At 38.9% G+C, this 14,892-nt stretch overlaps 1 protein-coding gene across 1 annotated transcript; it reads right to left on the bottom strand.

The window, feature by feature from the left end:
- Nucleotides 1-605: 605 nt before the first annotated feature.
- Nucleotides 606-14,892, bottom strand: TNFRSF1B (TNF receptor superfamily member 1B). The gene is given in 12 exon segments (XM_057424211.1): nucleotides 606-832; nucleotides 834-1,086; nucleotides 1,644-1,683; nucleotides 1,685-1,915; nucleotides 2,355-2,392; nucleotides 3,369-3,443; nucleotides 4,195-4,388; nucleotides 4,474-4,567; nucleotides 5,461-5,610; nucleotides 6,269-6,397; nucleotides 8,521-8,623; nucleotides 14,833-14,892. Coding segments are annotated over 12 exon segments (1,407 nt in total). The 3' UTR covers nucleotides 606-792.

Below are 14,892 nucleotides of genomic sequence, written 5' to 3'. Positions count from 1 at the left end.
GGTCAGAATCAATCAAGGAACCACATTAAATCAGCCAGGACACAAAGATTATAAAGAGCTGTCAGGAAAAGGAACTTACTTTCTACTCCAAGATACAACTATTTAATCTAGATTTTCTTTTCTAAAATAAAATGAACTGTACAGCTAATGAAATGGCGTTGTTCAGACATAATAGTTGTAATCTAGTAAAAAAAGGTTGTTTTATACTTAAGGTTGTTTTGAAGTTTGGTCCAATAATGAGCAAAAGCAAACTGTAATAATGAAAGAAATATCCAGGATGATGAGGGCAAGGATGTCCACAAAGATATGGGATAGGAAACTGAGTGCAGTGCTTTTAAAATTAAAATCAATGGATAATTCATTAGCATTGCATGAAAGTTTAACTCCAGTTTCTTGGAAATGCTGGTCACAGCCATGTTCTTGCCAGGTGGCATACCTGAACCCAGGTTATCATCACAAGGAGTCTCAGGAGAAAAATAAACAGCATAAAGCTAGGAAAAATTACCCATTTTCAAATCTGGTAAAGGTCTGCCTAGGGTGTCACAGAAGAATGGGAGGAGTTGGCCATTCAATTTTAAAAAAAGGCATTCAAGTTCTTTAAACTGCAAAAAACATCCTTTGACTCGCAAAGCTGACAAAAGAGACAAAACCCCTCCAAACTTCAGTGTCTATATTCATCTGAAATGTCAGGTCTCTGTAGGAATGCTACATTTAACATAATGATTATTTTGGAAGATAAGGGGCTATTTGGTGAATGTTATCAGTCAGTCAGTATATGATCTGTAATTTCCTTTAACTGGTTTTCATCCCCACATCTTCAACACCCACAGGAAACTTCTTCTGACAGTGAGCCTTGAAGTAAATTATCCTTATTTTCCACTGAGGTCTGAATTTCAGTTCCTTTTTTCAAGAGGTGTTCTTCTCTTGAAAGGGGAATTTCTTCCCCTGTTGGGGAATAATAGGGAGCGTTTTCATAATCCATGCTAGTTGAAGTAGTCTGTTCTGGGAACTGGGAACTGCAGTCTGGACTGCATACTTTAACAATACAAGTCACATTCACCTGCATTCTTCCATTACCAGAATGCCCTGTCAAATGAACAGAAAACACATTCAACAGGGAAGAATGAAACCCAGAACAGGACAGTCATATTCTTTTATCCAGTTCTTTGACTTAACGTTAAACAGACACTAAATATCTTCTTGCTTCACTTCATTTAGGCAGGCTGGTGAAGTTGATTCTGTAACATTTTAGGGATTTTTTGATACCATAAAATCATCCCAGAAATAAAAAAACCAAAAAGCTATAAAAATTAATGCAGAGCCCTGGATCAGAGCCAGCTCCCTACCCATCTGGGGCTACTGCAGCTGCCTTGGGCAATATGCTTTTTTACTGTTCCCTTTGGCTCTTAACTTCCATACACAGGTACATGCCTGTGATCACACTGATCCCCTAGTCTCCAACCAGCTTTTGCTCCACTGAGATACTCTTCACTACCTTAGGCTGACAAAACACTCACTTTTTCTTCTCAGTTACTAAATACTCTCTCTGCTGAACATGAGTTTGATGTTTTATCCTATTTAAACTTCTGCTGAAAGACTCATAACTGATAATCAAATTTCAAGTGGTTCTAGATCATTCTTACCTGACCTCACAGAGTTGTGTCTGTCTATGCTGTGACATTTAACATCCTTCTGCAGCTGAATGTTGCTGCTGAAATCCTTCGGTTGTTTTCTTTTCATTGTTCTTGTTACTTATTACATGGACTCTTGCAGATTCAGTTGGATTATTCAGGGAGCTGCTGCTGGACCCAGAAGTTTGCAGGAGATGCTGTTCCTCATGTTTGGAACTGCTGGAGTTTTGCGATCCAGTATTTCTCACTTTTTTGTCACACTGCTTTTCTGTGGGGCAAAAAGGCTGGAACATTTGAAGAGAAATGCAAAACATTAATCTTTTAAGAAAACAAAAACTGGCCAGTACTTGGGCAACTGAAGGAACCCCTGATAGTTGTTATTTGCTTTGTGATGACTGAGCAAAATTCACACCAGCTCATTAATCGTTCAAGAAAATTAACCTGTTTCCTGAAGGCACCTACAGGATTACACTGGCAGAAAAGGCCCTGTCATCGCCTTCTGAAGCACACTTACGGTTTGTTGCTACATAAGTGAGAATAGTACATTATGCCATTTATTTGAGGTACATCTTGCACTCCAACTTGGGGACCAAAGGACCCTCTTCTCATTCCAGTTGTCTTTCTGCTGTGCAGTTTTCTTCTACTTGTAATTAGATAAGACTACATAATTTCTGTGTAACTTTTAAAGGACTGGAAAAGATGTAAAGAAGGAGTGACACTCACCAAATCTGCTTCTGTGGCTGGGGGAGAGTATACAGGGACTGCAAGTAAGGTAGGACAGTTTATTAGCACCCACATTTGTTTCAGTAGCAAGAGCTACTTTCTTAACTAGTCTGAGGGATGCCCTCTGCTCCAAAATAAACTCCAAATGTACATTTATTACACACTGCTTGAAAATGTTGAAAGCTGTATTTTATTAATTTTGTAACGTGGTTTAAAGTTAACCAGCAAGCAAAGAGGACCCCTGCATGAATTAATATTTTTTCTAGTGTGAAGTCAGAGGGAAAGGGTATTGATGACAATAAACTACAGTCATGACTGATTAATGGTAATGATAACGTCTAATATTTAAGTGAGGAAGTGCAACATATTTAACCAAGCTGCAGTACGAGTACAATTGTTGTGCAGTTGCCCAGCTCCACTCAGATGTTTTATGTTTAGACAATTATCTAAAATCTGAGGAATGAGAGAAATCTGAATGGGACATTTGCCTCACTGTATCCCTGTATTGAGATGAATTTCACCCCATGTAACTTAATAAAGATACTTTAAATTATGAAAAATTAAAATGTGAATTCCTGGAGTGTTTTTTTTTTTTTCTATTTTGTTTTTCTGTAGCCACAAAGCTCATGTGCTTAAGCTGATATGCATGCATTTTCTTTCGGTCTCTCTTCTGTTGAAGTTTTTTGCCAATTTCACACCAATGGAACAGAAGAATTGTGTCAAAGCTCCTCAGGGTTTCATGAAGCTATGGGCTGCCAGCTAATGAAGCAGAAACCTGTACCTCATCACCTTATCCCCTTAGGAAAAAAATTAACTCATACATTGTTCAACATCAAATAATCTCCACATTAACGATACTTCATCCATATCCAGCCACAAGAAAAGCTTCAAACAATGACACCATCTTCTAAAAGACACTAATGTCAGTCAACCAGAGGCCTTAAATTAGTAGGAAATGAAGTGACACTCCTTCCAATATTTACAGAACTGCTGTTTTCACTTCATGAATCTTACCTTTTTTTTTGGAGACTAAGCAATACCCCAGAATACTGATTATTAGGACCAATAACAATGGCCCTGCTACTGATCCTGAAAATAAATGATAAATTAGCAGGTTGATCTGACAAAGGATCCAATGAGAAAGAAGCAGTTTTGTAATTTTCTGTCTAGGGCTACAAAAGATAAATTTGCAAGCATCAGCGTGTCTGACATTCAGATTTGATGCCTCTGTTGTCAGATACCAAGGTCTCATTTCAGTCTTTGTCACTTTATAACATGGAATTTTCCTGTCCTGAAAAGTAAGGACAACCTCAATCACTAAATCAGTCTCTCTAGGGTAGCAACAGTTTGTTAAATACAAGACCAGGCAGCCCAGAATGCTCCTGAATGCCTTCTGGAGAGGTTGTAAACAGGAGAGAACACATCCACAGTTGTGGATGCTATAAGGAATTCCTGTCTCAGGAAAGGCTGCCAGAAGTCTCCAAAGACCTCTCACCAGCACCTTTATGAAGTCAAGTTTGCCTCAGTCCAGAGTCTAGAGATATGACCTTTTCTAGCAACTCCTTCATAGTAGCAGTTCTCAGGAAAAGCCTTGTCTAATCTAGTTTGGGGCTTTTTAGGAATATCCCCAGAATTACAAGGCATGTAGAATGCACTGGCCTTGCACAGATGCACAGGTAAATATTATGCAACTCATTACAGGCAGTGTCATACTGAATTAATTCAGGTATTCGGAGAATCTGTTGGGTACAGGTAATTGATCTTGAAAAGAAATAGAGAACTAAATATAAACTTGCTTCCTAGGCAGACCAGAGTGACTTTAGACATGTAAATAGCTCACCAATGATGTGAGAGTTGTCAGATGCAGAGTTTAAAGTGACAGGTCGAGTTGTTATTTCAGGTCTGTTAGAAGCTGAGCTCTGGGTCAGAAGCAGGTTCAAAACAGTGTTGGGTAGAACTGTGACAACTGCTGTTCCCGAGTCCCTGCATGTAGTGTCATTTATGCTGTTACCAGGAACAGCCACTGATCTGCAACTGCAAGCAGCAAAAAAAGAGAGTTAGGAAAGAAAGCAACCCTGTGCACAGTTTGGGTTGCTATTAGAAGGAAGCACTGACTTACACTGTGTGTGGTGCACAGCTGGTATCATAAGATTCCTCATGTGAAAAAGTGCCAGGAGGACAAGGTTTACATTCTGTATCTGTGCTGTTTGTCCCTTTAAAAAAACAGGAAAACTCCAGTTAGTCACCTAGTGAGAATCAGAAATGAATAATCAAGGTCTGTGGTACAGATCCTGGAAGTGATATAGAGACAGTACACAAAATACATTCTGTAACCATCACAAAAGAGATCAATTTGAAATACTCAACCCAAGCACAGCTCAGAGATTAATCAGCTGTTAGTGCGGTCCCCTGGATAGCCAGTCTTTGAAAAGAACTGTAATAAACCCACCAAAAGATTAAAAAGTGGTACTGCAGACAAAGTTGAACTTTTTCATTAGTCCCTGACAGACTGACCACCTATGTTGGAGTTTCTGTATCTTTTCAAGTGATTCTTAAGCTCTTAAAAATACTCAGTGTTCCACCTCTGAATATCATTTATCATCTTGAGACAGCTGATATTATCAGTGGTGAATTTCATCGTCTAATAAAAACAGATTAATTCTGCAGGGTAGCAAAGTGTCACCAATACTTTACCTGCAGTTACATTATATTGTATTATAACTATGAATATGCACATTTGTAACCAAAACCTGTTTCAAGGATTTAAGGAGGAATGAAGTGATCTTGAATCTGAGTTACTTACATAATAAGTAACACAGTAGAGCATAACGAAGATTAAGTTGGGTTAGAGAACTGTATGATACATGGTAGTAATAGATTGCAAAATGTCCCTTTAGATATGCCTCTTGAGAATACTGTTGCTCTAAGTTATTGCCTACTTGCTAAGATAATGCTTGCACTAAAAAGAATGACTAACTGTAGGGAATTAAAAGACTATATTCTTGTAATTTACTGAGTTGGAGGCAGATCCAGAAATAGTGATAGATGATTAACACAAAAAAAATAACCCTCTTCATATAGTAAAACAATTCAAGAATTAGATTACCTCTCCTGGAAACTCAGTAACCTTTTCCACATTTTTTATGTGCTTTACATATTCTGCAGTACTCTTATATTTTCAAAATGCTATACTCATTGGGTGGGCAGCTATAGACTCTGTCCTGTGATGTAGTGCATGCTTGATTCTGCACAAGTCCTGGGTTTGAAACACAAATAAAGCAAGATGTCATTAGCAACATTTAAAATTATAGCTTTAAAGAGAATAGCTTCTGGATAGTATACCGTCATAAAACATATGCATTATATGCTCCAACAGCTACATTTTCAGAAGTTTCCTCTCTTGAAAAAGGAGAAATGTGCATTTGTAGAATGCACACTTGCACCTCTGTACCTGCAGTTGCATTATATTGTATTATAACCATAAATATGCACATATGTGTTACCTGTGTTCATCACTGCAGTATCTGGAGACCACACTAAGATTTGTAGTCTATGCAGGTCATGACTGGATGCTGGAAATGGAATTAGCCATTTATCCCAGTGCAAGTTTGGTCTTAAGCTCCCTTGGCCGATGAGCATAAACAGGAAGTTATTCTACTGATGACGTCTGGATCTATTTTAGTGATACAGTGGTTTAGTTTCCAAGAATACAAGATTGGTGTCACATTTTTAGCACTCAGAAAGAAAAATATGCAGGGCTCTCTGCAAGACTTTTCCCTGATTCTTTTAGCCAGATCTTCAAAGTACCAAAAGCATGAGAAGTGATAGACAAAACCTGCTAGTTTTCTTAGGAGAAAAGACTAGGTTAAACCAAGCCCAGTTTTTGAGCAGGTTCTTTGCTAATTCAGTCCTACCTTTCCTGCAGGGTGGTGAGCAGGCAAAGCACTGAGGAGACAGATTCCAGATTGCTGTATACGTGTTAGGTCTACAGGGACTGCACTTCATGTCCACAGTGTGACTGCAGCTCTCTGTCTTATATTGACCTATTAAAAACAAAACAGAGAAAACATCTCACTGGAAAAGATCACTAGGAATTCTTTAAGGCAAGTTTCATTCTTAGCTGTGGAAACCCCTTCCCATCACTGCTGCTATCAGACTGATAAGATACCAAGCGAGTATTGATTTCAAGGAGGACTGCATGTATGTACAGGGAAACTCTGATGGTTTTTGTGTTATTCATGTTTTCCCCTTTTCCTACATTCAGTTCAGTGAATTCCAGCCATGATCAAAACAAGGCAGCCTCAATCCTGCAGAAAACCCCTCAGCATATACTCAGCTGCAGCTACCAGAGTACATAAACCAAACTTGTTACCTGCAGATAAGCTGTGTTTGGTGGGGAAACAAAGGATGGTGTTTCATGATGAAAGTCAGGCATGTGTTAGAATAATGTGTCTGGATGAGGCCCTTACTAACAGATTGCAGGCAGCAAGTGAAGAAGGCATAATAAAGTATTATCACAAACAGACCTGAATTAGAACTTCAGCACTTGTCATTACCAAAGCAGTATGAGCTCACTCTTTTTTTTCTTCACCTCTTTGGTCAGCCCTAATAGATAGAAGCAACAAGTTTCTGAAGCTACTGGCATTCCAGACAAAATCTAAAGCTGTCAGTTTCTCCAATGCTTCTCACTAGCAACAGAGTTCAGTGCAGTGGTGGGAATAAGCAAATAGGAGTTCCAACATATCCATTTTGGACAAAGGAAAACACTTCATTTGCCATTTCCCCCTTGCTTGAAGGGAGGGAGAAGATAAAAAGTCAATGTCTCATGTCCTGTATAGAAATATCCTGGAAAATATACACAGCAAGCAGGACACTGAAAATCTTTAGAGCTGCTTGAAGAATCTCTGTTCTTCAAGAAGAAGAGCAGGCTGTGGAGGTGAACCATAGGAATTATTTCCAAAGACTTTGTTTTTTGCATGAAGCTTAAAATTCCGCCTCCCACATCCTGCTACTGACTTAGGCTTCAATTTTTGATATAGTAAAAAAAAAAAATAAAAAAATGTAATTCATAATAACAAAAATAAAGATTTTTAGACTTCCTACTACTTCTTGTCCAAACTTTGTTATTCTAAAATACTAAAATTATGGACAATTAGACTGACCAGTGCATACCACAACAGAAAAGGATTTAACCATTGACTCTTTCATAGATCTTTCATCTGTTGTGTTTTTAACAAAGGAAGTTGGGCAGATCTATCTAGATATTTTTGATTAATTCAAGTAACTGTGGCTGCTTCAGTACATGATTTCCTGCTTAAATTCCTGAATCTCGCTAACAGGAACTCAGCACTTACTGAGACAGATTTTGTTTGCTCAGCAAGTAATGGGGGGAAGGGAAAAGCAATTTTTTGCTGTGTTTAATGTAATAATATTAATGTAATAGTATAATGACAACCTGTTGCAAAACCTCTATTATTAAGAGAACCAAACAGCATTTCTCCTCCCATACCCACACAGCTGCCTTTCTGCAGTCAACTTCTGCTAATAAAAGATCGCTAATAATTATCTCTGGAGTTTAAGACATGACATCTGAAGACAGACAGTTTCTGTAGTCTTGTACCCAGTCTCTGATAGTGGTCTGCAATGTCTGATTTACAGTAAGACAACAAAACTCCTTTAATGAGTAATTATGCATCAACCTGTCCCATAGAAAGTCCCTTACGTAAATGATATGATCAAAATACAGTAACTAAGTTCTACCTTATGCCCTGTTTTACAACGTATTTGTTAGTAGTGGGCTTGGATCTGACACTTGTTATCTAATTTCTGTAATTCCCATAATGAGCTGTTGCGCCCCTGCAGTGTTGACTTAAAAATACTCTACTCAAAACATCATGCAAAGTGGTGCTCACAGGAGCTAAGCAGCCTACCTCTCAATAAGCCCCAGCTAGGTTAACCTGATAAGAGAATTCCAGTTCTGATGATCAATGTGGCTCTTCTACAGATACCTTAAGAGTCACACCATTCTACTGTCTTCCAGATAGAGTGCATTGCAACAGCAAAAATCCAGTGCTCTTCAGATATATTAATAATCAAAATGTCCTAAGCTCATCTGAAAACTGACTGAATTTGGCTGTGCAGAGTAATAACTTGAATTGTAACCTACCTGGAGGGCACTGGCTACAACATTTATTAAGCAGCTCTTCATAGAATTCAGTGTGGGGATCTTTGCATTGTGCAGACTGTAGTGTATAAGGCAGTGAATAGTCCTAGGAGAAATTAATGGAAAATCATGAGTCGCAAGTGCATTCTGACCCTCAGATAGAGATCAAAAAAACCCCAAACACTAAAAGATCACTGCAATTATAAGACCCTTCCTTTCCAAGGCGCTGATATGGGCTTGATGGAACAGAAAGTATCAGATACCAAAAAGCTGCAGAACACAGTTTATTAGCTACTTGAGACAGTTTAGAGGTTCCTCTTGTCACAAAGTGATCTCTCCAAGTTTTATGTTCAAATGCAATGGAACTATGGGATTATCATCTCACTTGACCACTACCGCATCCCCTGAACCAAAGGGCTCAGCACCTTTTCACCATTGCCATGATTCAAACAGCCTTCACCAAAACGCCAGTGAAACCTGAGTTCTTACCTGTGGGTTTGTAGGGAGAAGCATTTTCTGCAAAGTGGCTATGTTAAAAATGATACCTTCTTACTTAGTAGGTTGACTCCCTATACGCATTTAGTACCCTATCTGAAAACTAGGAGGTTGGCTTTGCTAATTGCTAATTCCCTCAGGCTTCTTGTGGTGGTGGAAGAGTGAGCTGTGGACCTGGCACTACTGCAGTACTTGAAGGAACCTTTTTGGTTTCGTCAGCGGGTTCAAAGGACCCTGGACACTAAATTCAATTCTTTATTGTGCTTATGTTCATTATCACTTATACCCATGCAATATCCAGGCAAGGTAACCCATCCCTTCAGTCAAAGAACTTGTTCTATTAGAACTGTTTCACCAAAGAAAAGATAAAAAAGGCTTTTATTAGTCCAGACACTTGTGATTCCTTTATGAATGAGAAAGGCTTTGATGCTTGAAAAAGATGTCTCCAAAACTTGCACTGAGGCTTCTGAAAAGGAGCAACTGGCTACAAGACTTAAATGAAATTAAAAATCCTACCTCATATGGTAGGTCAAATACATAAAAAACAGTCATGAAATACAGTATATCTAATTTTTCAGCACATACCAATCAGCACACCTCAATGACTTGAATGAACAAGTGATAAATATTTCAGGACCTACCATCTTTTTTCAAAGGGAAAAATAGACACACTCAGAAGAAAAAGGCTAATGCTATGCCATACAAGTGTAGGGGCTTCCTGAAAGATCAGAAAGATGCTGCTTAAAAAGTATGTGTCACAGCTGAGTTTTCTGCAGTCTGAAGAGATTGCTCCATGTATAAATGACACACATTTAGAGACGTACTTTAAAAGCATTATTTAAATGAGAAATGGAAACAGGAACAAGCTCTTGGGAAGCCAGTAATGAAAATATCCTTCCTTCTAACTGAAAAATACATGTTGATTATCTATTGTGTCTTCACATTAGTAGACTAAAACTTCCCACTCAGCAGTTTTTTAAAGGGGACCCAATATTTTCTTATGCAGCTTGTTGAAATATTTCACCTCTTATCTATATATATAGAGGAAGGAGGGTTTCACTTATCTACTCAATGATCAGTGTCAAAAAGAACCTTTCCTGAGAACATGAAGGCAAACAAAGGCCTTCTTCATTTTCAATATTCATTCCAGAAAAGAAAAAAGGAAAACTATTTCATTAGAAGTTTCACAGCTCCTATTTACAACACTGTGAAAGCTGGTGGCACTGACCAGACATCAGGACAATTCTGGTCTGTTCTCACCACTTCAAGACTCAAACCCAAGGAGGCTGGGATGGGTTTCACCATTACCAGCCCCATTTGCTCACCATGAATGAGAAACAGCCAAATTGCAAACTGAAGAACAAATTTGTAAAGAAGCTTTTAACAGGCTAGAAGCTGTGATGAGGTGGGGAAGGATTACCAGAAAGAACAATAATCTTTCTAGTTCTTAAAACACTGGAGTGGGTGAAGTAAGAAACAGCTGCTGAGCACAAGCTGCATTTTACAAGTTCCTCTCTGTGTCTTTTGCTGAGAAGAAAGCCAGTTTTGCAGGAACCATGCTGCAGCCCGAGGTATCTCCAGACTCCACTTTGGCCTCCCATTTTTGCTTTCCAGTTAAGTAGCCTTATTTAAAAGGGCTGGCACAAAGACTGAGGACTTTGAAGCAAAACCAAGAGGGTGGCTTCAACATTATGGGTCTTATCATTATTCATGAGAATAACGCCCATAGCAATTCAAAAAGAAAACCAAGGCTTTTCAATACCTTCTAGGTTCAGTAATAACTGTAAATGCTGGGCTTGGTATTTGTAAATGTGAGCTAACACTAAAATCTGTTTAAGGAGGAAAGCTCTGCCCTCATCTGAAGTATCTGTCATTTAAGTTACTTTCTTGTTTATTAAAAAAAATAAATATCACATTTTTTGTAGTCACTATGATCAACTTTATTAAAACAAGCACTTGAGAGTCGCTTTGAGACGTAAAACTTCACTGCAAAAGCAGACACGGGGGGGGGGGGAGGAGAAATACACTAAACCACATCACAAATTATCCTGCTAGTGAAGCTTCCTGGCAAAAAAATTTCTTATCTCATCCTCTGCATTATCTGTCGTAAATACTGCCCTGTGATTTAAAGACACAGGAAAACAAGCTGATGGGTTCACATCCACCTCTCTTAAGTTGTGCATGAAAGTATCTCTCTACTGTCTGATGCAATCTCCCTGATATTTTATCTGATGAGCTGTGCTCCCAATGACATGCAGTTGACAATTTCTTGCCAACTGTCCTCAGAGAACATTACGGGAAACAGAAAGGTACTTGTAACTCACTTAGGTACAATCTGTAAACACACACACACACACACAGACAAGCTCAGCTTTGTTTACGCTAGATGGATGCCATTAGTTTTGGTAGTTATGACCAATGTGAACTAGTTTACTAAAAGCTGTCAAGGTCAGCAGTCACATCTACTCTGTTGGAGGAAATGTAGGTCTCTTACTAGGTATAAAACTCTCCTTGATTTCTTGGTGATGAGACCCCCCCACTTTTTCTAGCCATCTCTCTGATTTTAAGGTCTGAGTTGGGAAGTGTGATATTTGTATCTGGCATCCAGATCCATTGGCTACTTTGGGCTGAAAAAATGATGAATCTATTCCACAATCTTTGCATTTTGTTACTGTTTGTATCTCTCATAAGTTCTTATTTTGTTTTCTGCTTTTACTGTGATTCAGTGTTTTATGAACAAATTGTGTGAAGGAAAACTAACCTGATGCTGCATCTTTTGCATTATAGCCTTAGAACTTCTCAGATTAGGTAGTGATGTCTAATGGCATCAGACCTTTAAGATATTTATACAGACAAAATGAAGACTTTGGAAGACTTCATTTAATTTGACAAGTAGGAGTAAAATGCCTCATCTGTCAAGCTGCAGAGGCACACATTATTAAATATGAAATTTAGTCAACCAAATTAAGCAATGTCTTTTGGCACAGAAATAGGTAAACTGCTTGGCTTTGCTTACACAACTCATAAAGAAGATTTGTGCAGTGCGTGTGTATTAACCAATAATTAAGAAGTGACATGCAAAAAAGTCAATGACTCAAGGACTCTGTCCAGAGTCCCTTCATCGTCTGAATAATTTTCCCATCTACACTACAGACATCCAGTAGATCTGTGACCTAATTTTTCACTGGAGTGGACTAGCAGCAGTTTCCATACAGAAGGTTTAGTACAGACTCTTCTAAATACGTACGCACAAACAGTTGTTTCCAGGATTCCTTATATACTACCTCCTACCCATCGGAAGCTAAAACTAGCAGAGAACATTCCTGTATCTTATGATTTTCAGGCCTGCAGCTGTATCTGTGCTGTGTGGAGCAGCACTGGTGAAGGGAAAGGGTCTGAAAGCTGTCCCCTGCACACAGATATACCAAGGGCAAGCACAACTGAGACCCTCATGTCTGCACCAGAGCTGAGCCCAAGCCATGAACTACTAAACTAGACTTGGATTCAGAGTTCTTCCAAATTAGAAGGGTTTGATCCAATGCACCAACCTGGCTCTGGCTATTGGTGAGGAAGCCCAGGTCTCAACCACTCACAGCATGTCATGAAGTATTGCATTCACTATGTGCTGAATATTAATTATAATGTACAATTTCTTTTATTTCCAGCCTTAACAGCTTGTCCCTCTATTCTTGGACTTTATGTGTAACTAAATGTAAGTATCTTCTATAATAGAAATAAAACATACCATATGTTATTAATGTATTTAATTTATTAACAAATTTATTAATATATCAATATAATAAATATATAGATATTAGTGAATTCACATAACATTAATTTTCACCTAAGAAGGCCATTCAAAGAAAGATATTTAAGTATTTTAATCCTAACTCATATTTTTATTGATTTCTTTTTCATACAGTTATTTTCTTCAATCTTAAGCTGTCAAACAAAGGAGTCTGAACAGGAACTGCATCTGGTGTGTAATGTTGTTTACGCATATGAAACCACAATGAAGTCACCAAGGATTGTGGTGTTAAAGTCTGTTGCTATGGAAAGGACTTGAGGTAGAGAGATACCTTTTGCTGAGCTACCAAGACTGCTGAAGACAGGAAAAAACAGAATTCTGTTCAAAATACTTAAACTGTTCATTTACAGAAATAATTCTGTTAAAGATTAGTCACCGGATACCACCAAGTCTCACCAAAGCCAGCTGGAGTTCTATCTGGCTGTACCAACTATATTCAAACCATAAAGCTTCTTCTGAAGCTGCTTTCCTGCAAATATCTAAGATTATGGGTCCATCATATGAACTGTTCTCCCATCCTATATTGTACTTCTGTAGAGCAGGAATTCTTGAATAGCCACATACAAACAGATTTGCAAGTCCAGATTCCCCCTTCCTGAGAACACTGTTGCTTTGCTTACTGTTAGGGATTCTACTTCATGCTACTCACCACCGTAAGACAAAAGCACATTCCCAGAAAGAGATGGGAAGAGGCTGCACAGAATATGGAAGCTGTTCACAACATATAACATAATAGAAGCAAGCTGAAGTTTGTAGGAAGACATAGTATGTTTTATTATATATGCCCTCAGGAAAACTTACACATTTTCAGGAATACCAGCTCTTCTGTATCAAAACTTCAGGTTTATGTATCCAAAAGTTGGTCAGTCTTCCCAAAGGTTGCCCTAATAAATTATGTTATCCACTAAACCTGACACAGTAACAGGCACTGTCAAAGCTGATGAGTCTTAAAGGTGTACCAGCCGGAAACACTGCCAGAAGGGATAACTGTCTTCTATCAAGGCCAACTGCCAGAATTGGCAGTTTTCTATTGCTTTGAAACACTATATTCTTGAGATAGTGGTGCTTCTATCACAGATGGCTTTTGCAATGCTCTATTAAGACTTTCAATCATGAACTTTGATACAACAATCACAAGTGTGAATATGTACAACAGCAAAGCTGCTGTTCACCCACAGCCCTCCTGCCTCTGAAACAAGTCCATGAAAGACCATTGAGTAATTCTGCATTCAGTACACATTTCACCTGGTTTCCCTGAACCTTTGTTTTATCAAGGCTGAATTAATACAAATAAACACGTATCTAACGTACACATCCATGAAACAGCAACAGCCTGGACATCTCAGCACCACTTCCATGTTTATCTTCACAAGGCAGAACAATTTAAAATCAGATAGAAAAATGCTATCAATTCACCAGCGCAGCATACACACAATCAAAGTCCAACAGATCCCATCAAGCACTTTATTTTAAATACTTAAAAGCATTCATTTGCAAACAGTGGATATAGAAGAGAACGTCCCAGCTGCATCACGTCACGTCTTAGATGTAAATTAAAGGGCTTTTCTATGTAAATAGGGACTAGTTTTAGGGATCCAACACAGCACAACGAACTCTTCCTGTTTCAACAACTCTGTAAAGCACATACAGATTTATACTCTGCACTTGCCAGGACACTCATAGTTTTTGCAAACATTCAAGAGTGCCTCAAAATTCAACCCATTTCCAATGAAAATCTAGGAAAAAAAGATTAGTCATTGCTATGGGAAGCCAGGAAATAACGACATAGCCAAAGGGAGCAGAATGAACTTTAACGAAGCCTAAGAACGGGGGCTGAGGCTCCTGTAGGATCACAGCTAGGCACAAGCAGAGGGGTACAGCTACCTCCAGGGACTGCCAAAACACGGTTACAGAAGCGCCCGCGGTGCCCACGACGCCGGACTCGTCCCGGCTTTGCAACCGGTACGAAGGTCCAGGAAGCGGCGGCTGCCCCCGGCTTGCCCCGCACTCACTTCTGTCCGGCCGCTCGCGGCGTGGAAGAGCAGGGTGAGGAGCGCCCAGGCCGGCCCCAT

The sequence above is a fragment of the Pezoporus wallicus genome, unplaced genomic scaffold, assembly GCF_028554395.1.
Source record: "Pezoporus wallicus isolate ANWC-B61680 ecotype Strahan unplaced genomic scaffold, APGP_CSIRO_Pwel_v1 contig_11175, whole genome shotgun sequence".
Lineage (NCBI taxonomy): Eukaryota > Metazoa > Chordata > Aves > Psittaciformes > Psittacidae > Pezoporus > Pezoporus wallicus.
The sequence above is the reverse complement of the archived record's forward strand: the minus strand, read 5'-3'. Positions and strand labels throughout refer to the sequence as shown.